A 14,193-nucleotide genomic window follows, 5' to 3' on the forward strand; every position below is an offset into this window, starting at 1 on the left:
ACTGATACAAAATTAAGGACACACTTACAATAGGTTATCTACAAATATATGTACAAGACTTACAATAGTTCTAGGATCTCTATAAGGCTAACTATCCCTTTCGTTTGAAATAAATATTATTAAAATCAAGTGTGGTTGCATGTCCCTTAAAAAGACACAAACACAAAGTTCTAATTATATGCAATTGTTATCTAAAGGTAATACAATAGACAAAAAAAAAATGTATTTGTTTGAGTAGGATGGACTTAGGATTACCATTGTAGGAGGTGCATATGTTAATCTATATTATACATTATGCAATATTTTTTACATTGTTGCATTAATGTCTTCATGTGGGAAAGTAAGCACTATAATTTAATTTAGCAATTTCCTTGATGCTTTATAATGGTTAAGTATGCTACCTTATTTATGATCTATAAAAATTTATGAAGATATATCTTTTATAATTTGTAATGATGTTGTAATTTTAGCAAGAATCTAATAAAAGTTAAACCATTTATAATTTATTTACTTTTATTGCATGTTCTTGTAAAGAGAAATATATTTGATGTTCTTGTAGATCCATTATACATGTTGTATAAAATTTTATGTTCACTCTAAAAGATGATTTGTAAAACTTATTTAAATATGTAGTCTAAGGAGTTTCAATGACCACCAATTGCATGGGAGGTAGTGGAAAGAACAAAAAAGCTGAAGACTAGAGCTTGGGTTAATGACAAGACCCGGGACCTTGCTGTAAGTTTTACCTTTCAACTTTTCTAAATATATTTTAAAGTTTATCTTTATGTATTAGTTCTAAAAATATGATGTTTTAATTTATTTTGTAGGAAAGATATCAAAAACATCAAGAGGAGGTCGTACAGTGTACTGGGGAAGGAACATCTACACAAGAGTCTCTTGCCTCTGTCAATGAAAATGAAATATATTTAGGTGTTGTAGGTCAGAATGACAAAGGACATGTGTATGGACAACTTGGTACTTTGAGCAAAAAGTTTAGTCGGTCAACACGTGCTCAATCTACTTTAAGTCAACCTCCGATGGTAACTAGAGGCAATCACTAGTGCAAAAAAGGTATTTTACGTCAGTTATTTTGGGGCTTTTACATCGTAAATAAGTTTGACGTCAATGCGGGAGACGTAAATTTACGTTGAATCCACCATGTCCGACGTAAAATGGCTTCCATCATGCGTTGCCAAATTATCCTCCCCGTCATCGACGACGTCTACCTCTCTCGCGTCACCGACTAAAAGCCCCAGGCAAGCTTTGAGCCCTAAACCCTAAACCCTCTACCTGCATGAAACAACCTCACGCGCTGCCCAACCACTCTCCATCACCATCCTCGACCTCATAAACCCCAGCATCATGTCCCCCACGACGCCAAAGCCCCCCAACAAACACACCACCCCCAAGGTGGCACTCATGTCCCCCACCCTCGAACCACACGACACCGTGAAGTCCCAAACCGCGACCTCCACGTCATTACTCCAACTCGCCAGAGGAGGTGATCCCGCTGAGGCGCGCCTCCAGTGATTGAGGTTAGCGGAAAAACACATAGAAGGGAGGGTTGAATATGTGTGTATTAATATGAAGGAATTTTATAAATGTTTTCGCAAGAGTAATGCTCTTCGTCTAATGCACTTTTGAATGTCAGACGGTTACACAAAATTTGGTTAACATAATGTCATCGCATTTGATGGATTCATCGTCTACTGAGAAAAATGTTTTATAATGATAATTATTGAAGTTCTAACATTTTCCTTTTCAAGATAGTTTCATTTGAAGACAAGTAGAGGATAAAGTTTTTCAGTCTAATATGTTTGTTAAACATAATTTGTGTCTTCATCTGAAAAAAAGGTTTTAATGAAGAATAGATAGTAGACGAAGAGTAATTGTGATTTGACAATTGAAAATAATCTACGTCTGAAATATAGATAGAGTAGTGCAATCACTTTTATATTGGTTCGCTCAACTGAGCTACGTTCAATCTCCTTCAACTTGAAGGGTTCCACTAGATATGAAATGAAGAACATTTGAGTATTATCGTCCACTCCTGGACCTGAGTATTCTCGACCACTCCTGGCCCTGAGTATTCTCGACCACTCCTGGCCCGCCAGCTTCACTCACTAGCGCTAGTATTCTTAAACCACTTTTGGTTCTCCAAGTATTCTCAACCACTCCTGGCCCACCAGTTTTACTCACCAGCACTAGTATTCTTAAATCACTTCTAGTTCTCCAAGTATTCTTGACCGCTCCTGGCCCGCCAGCTTCACTCACCAACGCTAGTATTCTTAAATCACTTCTGGTTCTCCAATCTCGACCACTCCTGGCCCGCCAGCTTCACTCACTAGCATTAGTATATTCTTTTCAACCACTTCTGGCTAGCAGTGAGTATTCTTTGACAAGTCCCTCCAGGCTTTACAAGTATTCTTTTCCTAGCCTCTTCAGGCTTTACAATGTTGGCTAGATAGTTTTGGCTTGAGTGCATACATAACTCTCAAAGAGAGGATTGGGAATTTCCTACACTCACTAAGGTTTGCTACCTTAGTTTTATAGAGACTTGTGTTTGAGTGTTTGGGTTACTCTCATGGAGAGGATACATAGGTTTACAACACTCACTAAAGTTTAGTCCATCACTGACATTTCCAACACCTTAGTGTACAGAGATAAAGATACAATATTACATTGTACATATGACTATGTATGCTCATCTCTAGTCTCTGTCTTGTGGGCTTGATATCACTCTTTTTCTTCCAATCAAAAAGCCAACCTTTTAAGGTTTGAGGTAGTGATATACATATATTCTTGTTGATTCTGCCCGTTGCTTGATTTTGAATATGTCCGTTGACGCGGAGCTTTCTGTTGCATATTTCCGTTGAAGCTGATATAGTCGTTCATGACTAGTTTGATCCTTTCAATTAATGCATTTGGCCTTGCATTAAATGTTGCTTCCTGTTCTTAGAAATTGCGTGTATTCTTTTCTGTCCTGTTACAACAGTGTTTGACTTTATCTGAGACCAAGAAATTATTTTTCTTTTTCTGGTCATGTAGCAATATAGCCATTGTCCTTTTCTGAAAAAGTGATGCATTTTTTCTGACACATACATGCTCTGCTTTTGCGTACTTCTCTTCTTCTTTGTTTCTTCATTTAGATCACGTGTTTTACGTTGAAAGCTTTTGTGTGGTCATAGATGATGTCTTAGCTTGTTTCTTGAGACGTGATTCTTTATTTGCTTGCGTGTCAGTCTTCATCTTCATTTGTTGTTCATTGTTTCCATCTGGAGTGTCTCTCAGTCTGTGTTTTCTTTCGTCTGATGCATAGTTGGCTTTCTTTTTGACCTTAGACATATGCCTCGTCTGATTTGCGCTTTGGGATGGTTGTACTAGACATATTTTTGTCTGAGTATTTTATGATCAACTGGCACATATACGTGTTCCAACTATTCTTTTCTTGATGCTCGATTTCCTACATCACTTGTTTCATTTGTCTTAACTTGTCTGGTTCGTGTCTAGCCTTGACTATTCCTGATAGGCTTTGTCTTATAATTTAGTGTCTCATTCTGGTGGTAGTCTTCTTCCGTCTGTAAGCAGACTTCGTTCTTATGCTTGATTACCTATCATCTGGTTTGTACAATCTTCATGGATTGTGACATTTAATGCTTCTGACTTAGCATTTAATGTTTGCTTACTAAGTCTGTGCCTCTCGAGATTTTTTGTACCATTTTTGTGCTTCTAGGACTAGCATTAAGATATCTCTGTACTTTCTTGGTTTTGTAGTGACAGAGGCATTGTCCTTTTCTGACTGGTAGGTGTACTTGCTTTAATACACTCTATTTTGATTTGTGGATAAGCGCTCGTCCATTTTTCTTATCTTTCTTCTTCTATTTTGATGTCTTCATGTGTTTTTGGAGAAGTGTGGATGCTAGATAATTCGTCTCGTTGTGTCTTCAAACGCAATACAGCTTTCTTGACCATCTTCTGCGTATTCGAGTCTTTGTCTAGGGTGCTCTTGCTAGGATTTGCCCGTCGTCCATGGTTTTGTATCATCTGAGTCTTCATTATTTCCCTTCTTATGTTGGGCTCGATTTTGTTTGATTATTTGATCTCCTTATCTGACGTCTTGTTAGTTTTTGCCCTGCATCTTGGTTGCTCGTGTCCTGTTCTTTATTTCTTGTGTAGGTGTCTTCATCTGATGTATTCCCTTCGTTTTCTCAGCCTTTATCCAATGCTTGCCTCACATCTCCTTGATTTTGGTATGGATGTATATTCTCTATTCAGTAGTTTACCTGTACTTGTATCTGAAACACTAACACACTTGTTAGTAATAACAATATATATTATATTTGTCTCATTCAAAATCTTGCTCGGAATTACTTTCGTCTTCGTCTGACTTAACACAGTGTCGCCACGTGGTCGTGCCAAATGCATTTGATGGTTACAGAGTACTCAGCGGAGATACTTGATAGTGCACTCAGCGATGACGCGGTAGGCGTGGCAGAGGGAGGCAACGGAGGCATCATTGGAGAGGAGCTCGATGAGTTCGAGGATGTGGAGGGCGGTGTCGGGGCGGGAGGCGTGGAGGAGGAGGGTGTGCTTGAGGCAGAGATCAGGGCCAAAGAGAGGGTGTGACACCCTCTACCTCGCATACCATATCACATAAATAATAAAATTTGAATAACATAATCTTTCATTATTAAAATACCAAATATGTTCAAATAGAGAGCACCACATCCATAACTTAAACAAATAACATAATCAACGGAAATTACTAAAGAAATAAGGCTAAGGTTTTCAAAATAATTTAATAAAAATAACATTCTAATCTAATCTTATCTACGCCTTGATGTCACATGTCCTATCAAAGAAAAGCCCAACACTGAAGCCCAAGCTTCATCACCAATAATCCTCAGCCTCATGCTGATGATCACCTATATAATAACCAAAGGAAAACAACACAAAAGAAAAGGGAGTGAGAAACATCTCACTCTGGCTCACGGTGTAGGAATACACATCGGATAGCCAAACACAAACAAACATGTATATTTGTACATAGCATAGATAGATTAACAATATCACATTCTACTCATCAAAGGCATACAAATCACTTTAACATATAACATTAAAATGCACATGTAATGGATACGGACTACATATTATCATGCATGTGGGGCCAGTAACACATATCACATGACGTATTGTCGCTAGCAATACAGGAGAGTAGTCTAGGAGTACATGCCGGGTCACACCCTCTGTGCACTCTCACTAGAAGGACATACTACCAGGGTCTAGTCGGGATAGCTAAGCCGCGTAAGATACATCCCATGCACACAATGAATGAGACTGGGACTTCCAAACCGACCTATCCCAAGGACTGATCCCCAAGCTTTCATACAAGGGGGCCTTCCCTAGCGGTGTATTCCATATCATACCCTTAAAAACATTATCATATCACATTATCATGTCTCATTATCATATAACATCATCATACCTCATTATCATATAACATCGTCATGTCTCATTATCATATCACATCATCATGTCTCATTATCATATAACATCATATCTCATGTCTCATATTCACTTTTCACATTATCTCATCATATTCACATAGTCTCCACAAAGCACTTTAATTCATATCAAAACTTCTATTTGCAAAATTAAACATATATTCGTACATCTCATCCAACAAGGAATACAACAGAAAAATCAGAAAGCAAAAAAGAAAACACTCATATTTTTCTTGTTTCTCATAGGGTTCTCTCAAGAACCAACAAAGCACTCTAATTCATACAATAAACATTTAAAACATTACAATTTACTCTTACATACATACTAATTACATCAATTAGAACATTCAAGAAGAAACAGAGATGAAACAAATACAATTGGGAAAAACTCCTCATACATGAGCATACAACAAACATAGGATTGGGAGCCAATCCCACTACCTAACATATATTCTCACACCTAGAGCGAGGTTTCTCACTCTCCCCTTACCTGGATAAGCAGAAGACGAAGCTAGAGCAAAATCTGCTTGATCTCTTTCTCTTGGTTCCCCTTGGTCTTCAGAGAGTGTGTCTAGAAGCAGTGCTAGAATCTGCTATTTATAGATGTCAGGAGTGGCCAGAACAGCCCGTTTCGGATCCGGAACGGCCTGTTCTAAAACCTTTCATTGTGTGTAAAATTCACATCTGGAACGGCCTGTTCTAAAACCAGAACGGCCCGTTCTGGGGTTGCGTTTTAACACATAATGGCCATGTTTGGAACGGCCCGTTCTTAAACCAGAACGGCTCGTTCCCAACTAGGGCTATAGGTCATTTTAGTAGTTTGGAATGAACCATTCCAGTTTGGGAATGGCCCGTTCTAGGCTACCAAAAATAAGTCATTTTAGTAGTTTGGAACGGCCCGTTCCAATTTGGGAACGACCCGTTCTAGGCTACTAAATCACCCTTATTAGGCTTTGCGCCTTCATATAATCTGTGAAAATGGGGTGTTATAGAGGGAGTGAGGTTAGGGCTTTTTGGACGGAGTCAAAATAGGCACCAATTGATAACATATACTTACATTAAGATCTGACGTAGATTTCAAATTTTACGTCAAACCTTGTGGTGTCCGACGTAAAAAACTTGATTATAATTTCAAAAAAAGCCACCGTATTTTTTTACGTCAAATTTTTCTTTGTCTGACGAGAATACAGTGACGTAAATTCTCATATTTTGTACTAGTGAATAGAGGAAATGCGTCAAACAATTGAAAAATTAAATGCTGAGCTTCTAGCAAAGGAAGATAAAGAGAGGATGCTTGAGCAAAAGATGGAACAATTAATGAAAAATCATGAGTTGCAGATTGAGCACATGAGACAACAAAGTGATGTATGCATCAGCAAGATGAGCAAATGCAATTAATCTTACAACACTTTTAGATTAACTATCTTATGCCAAGGCCTAGTATACTAATTAACTAGAACTCTAGATGACCCTAGACACCATGTTGAAGACGAGCAAGATGATCATGTTGATGATACACCGAAAGATTGTTGATTGCATGTGTATTTGTCTTTTATGATATCATATACTTGTTTTAGTTTACTTATATGTTATATACTTCATTTTAGATGGTTTTAGTTAGTTGTGGTTTTGAAGACTTGTTTTGGTTTTTACTATTAGTAATATGTCATATACTTTTATTTTGGAAGTTTTATATTAGTTGTGGTTTAGAAGACTTTATTTGATTTTTACTATTAGTTATTAGTTATATGTCATTTTTATTTTGGATTCTTTTTTATTAGTTATGATTTTGAAGATTATATCATACATTATATATGTTAATTACTTTTATTGTGATATTAGTACTATATATGCATTATCAATTTTAGTGTTATTATTTATGACAGTTAAACAGGTTCAAAATGGAAATTAAAATAAAAACAAATAAATAGTGCTTCAGGTATAAATTTAGCGACGGATTTTTTGTCTCTAAAAAATAAAACAAACTTAGCAACCGAATTTGGGACAGAATAAAACTTATAATGACTAAATTTGCGACGAAATATAACTCATAGTGACTGAAAAATGTGTCACTAATAATTTAGTGACACGAATAGTGATCGAATTTTCGAGCCTATAAAATTTTAAAAAATAAAAATATTTAGTTATTGATTTAGAGACTAAACTAAACATTGTTTTTATTTTATTTAAAAAATAAAAACATACTTAGCGATCGATTTAGCAACGTCTCATTCGGTCACCATGTAACGACCGGCCTAGCCGTCACACAACAAAACATCACTACATGGAAAATAGAGTATGCATATAAAAGAGTAACTATATATACATATGTCTAGCCTGGGGCTCAACAATTCAGTATCTAAAATTAACAAAATAGCTACACCAAGTAGCCCACAGCAAAAGTCAGCTCCTATTACCACCTGTAGCCCGAGTACTACTCTTCATCCTATCGCTGCTCTGCTCCCATACACAATATGATCATTGTAGTCCAACCCACATGGAACAGGCAAGGGTAAGCTAGTGAAAAGAATCAACATATAGTTAAATTATAAGCATCTTTCAACTTAACAGCACATCATCATTCTCAACAGATTTAACATACAACACCTAACAGCATAGAGCTACATCATAGCTACACAACAGACTACATATATACAGCTCTTATCAATCATCAAATCAACACAACAACAGCTTATGCGTCGTCACGCATTTCAACTCGAAGATCTCCTACAACATGGGTGAGCATTTTAAGTGGCTAGGTCCTACCGAACCGACAGCAAAGAACCTTTTTGGGCTTGCTAGGTAAACAACAAATTTGGATGCCAATCCACAGCACGATAACGATTTCTCAAACTTTGCCACTTAAACAAGGAAGTATAGTACTATGTCAGGATAGAAAAGCTGGGTTTTAGGCCTACCACGACATTAGCTAGCTTAACTAAGCCACCTATGGAATTAGCCTACCGACTATCCTCCAAATACTACAACCTTCCGATACTCAGTTAGGAACTAAGTTCTGGACTTCGTACTTTACTCGATTGGCCGCTTGTAATCGGTATAGCTCGACCTGGCCCCTATACCGTGGTCGCTTTGTACACGTGTGCCTCGACCTTGCCCACACACGGGACCAACTAAGTACTAGAGGAGAACAACACAATGTCCACTCCAAGGGACAGCTTCCAAAGGAGGGTTTTCAACAAATTGGGCTCTCTAAGCACCATAGCTTCCTCAATCCACACAATAGCATGAGCAACTTCAAAAACATCTCCTCTAGTCCTAGTGATCAATAGCTCATCATTCAACAACACAGCTCAGCTCAACATCATTAACAACTTAAACAACATACAACACAACTCAACTTAGCATCATTAACAGCTTAAACAAAATTCAACATTTTCAGAGTTATAGAGTAAAACCCTTCCACGCTCGGTGCAATAGAATTTGCACCTGGCCTAGACCCAACCTGAGAGCTCCAAAGCTCTTACACGCCCGGCGTATAATTATTACGCCGGTGCAATAGAAGGTAGAGACTTCTAGAAGTCTCCCAAGCCCGGCGTACCAAACTCGCGCTCGGCACAAATAAGGCAGAGACCTCACCAAGGTCTCACACCCAACACGCTCATTCTACGCCCGGCGCCACCCCAGGAAGAGACCCCCATGGAGTCTCGACGCCCGGAGAGATCAAATCAAGCCCGGTGCCATACCAGTAACCCAAAATGTTGAGCCACTATCTAATATCACGCCCAGCGCGGTTCTCCCCACACCCGGCGTGATTCACCTAGGGAATTCCATTCCCAACCTCGCCCGGCGCAACCAACCTAGCGCCCGACGTGCTTGGTCAATGGAGTTCTCTGATGAACACACGCCCGGCACCAAGAACTACGCCCGACGCAATATCAAACAGCAACCCTCACAACTTCAAAAATTTCAAACAAAACTTGCAAATCAGTCAGCTCAAATACATGCAATCCATAAAATGAACTACATTTACATCATACAACTCAAAAACCATCTCTTTTTCAACATGCAACCATCAAACGCATAAAATCCCCATTTTCCCAAAACCCCAAAAATGAACAACTCTTCAAATCCGACCATTTATCTCCTGAATTCAAGCATTACTTGAGTTCCTAAACCCATTTACAAGCAATCTGCACGAAACCTAACTTCCCTTACCTCGGAGAAGAAGAATTCGAGCTCCCGGGGAAGAGGAAGAGAAGAAGGGAAATGGAAATAGGACAACGATGTCGGTGCTCTCAGCTAGCTCCTCTACTCAGCACCTATAATTCACCAAGAAGTTTGAAAATTTCAAACTAAGGAAAAAGAGAGAGTGGGAAGAAATGAGAAGAAATGAGAGTTGTGGAGGGGAAGGGGGAGACAAGGAGCGGGTCTTGCACACCAATTTGGTCCCCATTTCCAAGAGGGACCAAAATGATAGTGACCATTTTGCGACCGAAAATTTCAGTCGCTAAATAACGAACTATGATATTTCCATCTCTATATGGCTTTGTGACTAGGATTTTTGTAACTACTTAAATGCAGTCGCTAAGGTAAATAGCAACTAATTTGAGCAATTTAGCAACCGATTTTTGTAGTCACTAAATGCCTTTTTTTTGTAGTGCTCTCATTGAAGAAAAGTTCTTATAATCATACTCGTGCAAAATAGATGTTCGTATTTAATATATAAAAGTTGATATAGTTGACATCACATGTCATTAAAAATACCACAATTTTAATACACGTGTGAAAGAGAAACTCTCTCCCGCATTATGCTCTTGAAATCATATTCATGTGAATTTCTTTTCTTTCCTTTATTTCTAGTGCATAACTATTTTATAACTAAATTGCATGTATGTTCACTAAGAATTATTTTATTTATTTATTTTAATCTTAATGACTTTATTTTCTTGAATCTGAATTATTTTTTAGTGAACATGATTTTCAAATCTCATATTTATTTGGTTGATCTTATTGTAACTAACATATTTGTTTTAAATTTTTAGATAAGATATATTAGATAATATAAATAAATAAATAAAATAGTACAAAAATTAAAGATAAAAAAAGTTAAATATTTCATTAATTTTTTGAATTTTTATCCTTTAAACTTTAAATATAAGCTACCCATAATCATTAATTGGTTAAATTATTTTATAATTCATCACATATAGAATTATAAATGAATTGAGACATGTCCATTTTTAAAAAGTGATATACTCTTAATTATAATCAACCATCACATGGAAATATAAAATAGGAATTGTATACATGAGATCACGAAATATAAAATAAGAATTGTACATGCGATCACGAAGTAATTTCTAATTTAGGACATGAAGCTTATTAATTTAACAAATTATTCGCAAATTCTATAATATTTTCATACGAAGTTCCACATTTGTTAACCGCTTTTGTAGCTAAATTCCTCCATTGAGTAGCATTGATCTTCATTTCTTTGCCTTCATCCATTATTTCCTTTATACAGTATTTTAGAGCTTCTCGTCGCACAATCTTTTTTTCATCAACTGGAGCTCTAATTCCTGTTTTCCAAACATCAGTAATAAGCTTTGCGTTTGTGCTCTGATCTGACCACCATGGTATTGCAATTGTTGGGACTCCCAAACACAAAGTTTCTAATGTAGAATTCCAACCACAATGTGTCACAAAGCATCCTACAGCTCCATGAGCAAGAACTTTTAGTTGGGAACACCATGTCACTACCAAACCTTTTTCTGTCTTTTTCTCAAAGTCTTTTGGTAGTTTATTTTCTTCAGAAGCTCTGACCACCCACAAGAAATAATTTGAACACTCTCTCAAACAAGAAGCAAATTCTTCCATTTGCTCCTCACCAAAGGTAGCCATACTCCCAAAAGATACATAAATAACAGACCCTTTTGGCTTATAATGTAGCCATTCCATGCATTCTTCGCTTTCGAATTTTGTAACTTCATAATCTTGGTCATCTTCACTTCGATTATCTAAGTAGAAAGTTGGTATATTTGGTCCTATGGTCTTAATTTTTGGCCAAATCTTTGTGGTCCAATCTGCTATCTAATATATAAAATAATTGTCAGTCACTAAGCATTACATATATGCATGCTAAATTAGGGTATATAAAGTGAGAACTCTCGGTTATCGTAAAAAAAATATAATGATTAGTATTGGTCATACAATTATACACATAGATTATTAAGATTAAAAGATAATAAATATTTTAGTCATTGTAGTGTAGATGATAATTTTTATTTTATACAACTAAACTTTGCAATAAATAATTATTTTTAATAAATGAATTATATTAAACTTAAAATTATAATAAAAATAATTTTAATGCTATAAACTATATTTTATATTTATAGTAAATCATTTATATTATGATATTAAAATTGAATAAAATAAGAAGAAAAAATTCTAAAAGTGATCTCAGTGAAAAAATAATATAAAAAAAACGTTTCCATTGAACAATGATCCAAAAAATTCTCTCGTTCAATATAATTATATAAATTTATATATTAATTAATAAGATTAATAATCACATAACCACTTAAAGAAATCATATACCTTTTTTTTTATCTTGGTCATCCAAACATATGATTCAACAATTTATAATTATAATTTTTGTTTCTAGCTGACAACAAAAAGGTGTAAAAAAGAAAAGCAAAAAGAAGAGTTCTCATTTAATATATCCTCCAAGTACATCTTGATACAAAAAACTTGAAACCGAAAATTAAATGCATTTAAGTTGAACAAAATTTGTATAATGTATATATATTCTTCTCACCTCTTTTTCCAGCTCATAGAAGGTGTTGCACAGGATCCAATCAGCTTTGTCAATATTTGAGAACTGAGCCACACAGAAATTAAGCAAAGTGGGATCTTCTCCGAAGAAGAAAGAAGGCATGTCTTGAGGAAGAAGTTTGGGCAAGAAAGGAAGAGAAAACTCATGATATGTGAGGGGAAAATGCAACTTTCCCAAATGAACATGGTAATATATACTATTAACAGCCATATTCTGAGTAAGATAAGAAGCTCCAACTATCCCAAATCCCTTAGCAACATCAAGTGCCCAAGGGATGAATGCATCATAAATAACACAATCAACATGCTCTTTTGAGTCACCAAGTTTCTGAAGAAGTTCAGCAAAAGTTTCTGGCCCAACTTGCCAAAAGCGATCAAAATAGACCTTGTAGCTTCCAGCTTCCTCGATGCCACCGTTGTCAAAGCCATCAGAGATGGTTTCAACTGCAATAGAAGGCACTCTTTGCAAGCTGTTGTAGTAGGAACGTGTGGTGACAAATGTTATTCTCACCCCTTGGTGTTCCAATAGCTTGGAGAATTGAAGCATGGGGTTGATGTGGCCTTGTCCTGGATATGGTAGCACCAAACAGTGTGCTCTCCTACTCATGCTTTTCTTCTCCATTCTCTTTTCTTCTGATGAGTGTGGTGTTGGAGTAGAATGGAGAAGGGTTTATTTATTATATGTTAGAGCCAATAAAATTAAAGGACAATTAATTGTGGACTAGTGTTGCACGGCATACTACATACTACTAGAATTTATTTTATTACATACAATTTTTTATGCAAATTTTATATAAAAATTTACAGCAAACATTATTTTTACGGATTTTTCTGTAAAATTTTATTTCTAGGTAATATCTTTCACTACACCAAATAAAAGAAATAACGTCGCATAATTTGCGGCAGTTTTAAAGAACCGCCTGCGTTTTTTAAATTTTGTCTAAAAACATTAAACTTACGGTAGTTTAACATAACAGACGCAATTTTCAATTTTTTTCGGCGGTTATTATAGAACCGCCGCAGGTAAGTTAAAAATTTCACCATAAGTGAAATGTTCCCTCCCCTCAAATCAGAAACGTAACCCTAAACAACATAATCCCCCTCTCTCTCGCTCCATTCTTCTTCTTATCTCTCGCTCACGGTCACGCCTCTACTGCTCAAGCGTCATGCCTCTAGCCTGCCACTGCGCTCGTCGCGATGTCGCCGCTGCGCGTTCGTCACCGCTGCGCGTCGTCACCGCTGTGCCCCGTCGCCCCTGTGCCTCGTCGCCGCTGCGCCTCGTCGTTGTTCTGTCACTCGTATTCTTTGGAAAGTTTGGATAATTAGAATTTTTATGACATTTTTTATCAACTATTATTTTTTCTACGTCATTTCTAAATCCAAGAGAATGATGTTTTGATTAGATTTTTTTAATATATTTAAAAATTTATTATATATACTGCCCTGATTCTTAACTATTTTCTCTTAATGTAGCACACATCAATCAGTCCAGACCGTAAGCTTATGACTATTGTTGGAGATAACATAGATGGACTGCTAGTGGATCCACAAAATAGGAAGGTACATGGTTACTCTGGTCATGCATTTATTGGAAATTTTTGTTCGAGTACATTGTTTTCCTTTTTTATTTCTTGTTGAATATTCTTTTACTCTCTTTTGATGGCCTTTTAGTTGATCCGTTTGCTAATTAATCAAATCTTTTAATTTTGTTTCTCCTAAATTTATGTCTATAATTATTTTTTTTAGTTGTTGCTGTTTGAATCAATTTCAATTTCAAATTCAAATTCAATCTAAATTTGAAGAATTGTTATTTTTACTCTATGTTTTCTCAGTAATTGGTTTTCTAATATGGTTTTGTTTGAATTTAATTATGGGTAGATTTAACCATCTG

At 36.3% G+C, this 14,193-nt stretch overlaps 1 protein-coding gene across 1 annotated transcript; it reads right to left on the bottom strand.

The window, feature by feature from the left end:
• Window positions 1–10,700: 10,700 nt before the first annotated feature.
• Window positions 10,701–13,086, bottom strand: LOC109819117 (mogroside I-E synthase-like). Its single transcript, XM_083067859.1, has 2 exons — window positions 12,286–13,086; window positions 10,701–11,555 (listed from the first exon to the last, which is right to left on the bottom strand). The coding sequence occupies exons 1-2, from the start codon at window positions 12,922–12,924 to the stop codon at window positions 10,848–10,850; spliced, it is 1,347 nt and encodes a 448-aa protein (XP_082923985.1). The 5' UTR covers window positions 12,925–13,086; the 3' UTR covers window positions 10,701–10,847.
• Window positions 13,087–14,193: the final 1,107 nt, after the last annotated feature.

Source organism: Cajanus cajan, chromosome 2 (genome assembly GCF_000230855.2).
Source record: "Cajanus cajan strain Asha chromosome 2, NIPB_CcT2T_4, whole genome shotgun sequence".
Taxonomy (NCBI): domain Eukaryota; kingdom Viridiplantae; phylum Streptophyta; class Magnoliopsida; order Fabales; family Fabaceae; genus Cajanus; species Cajanus cajan.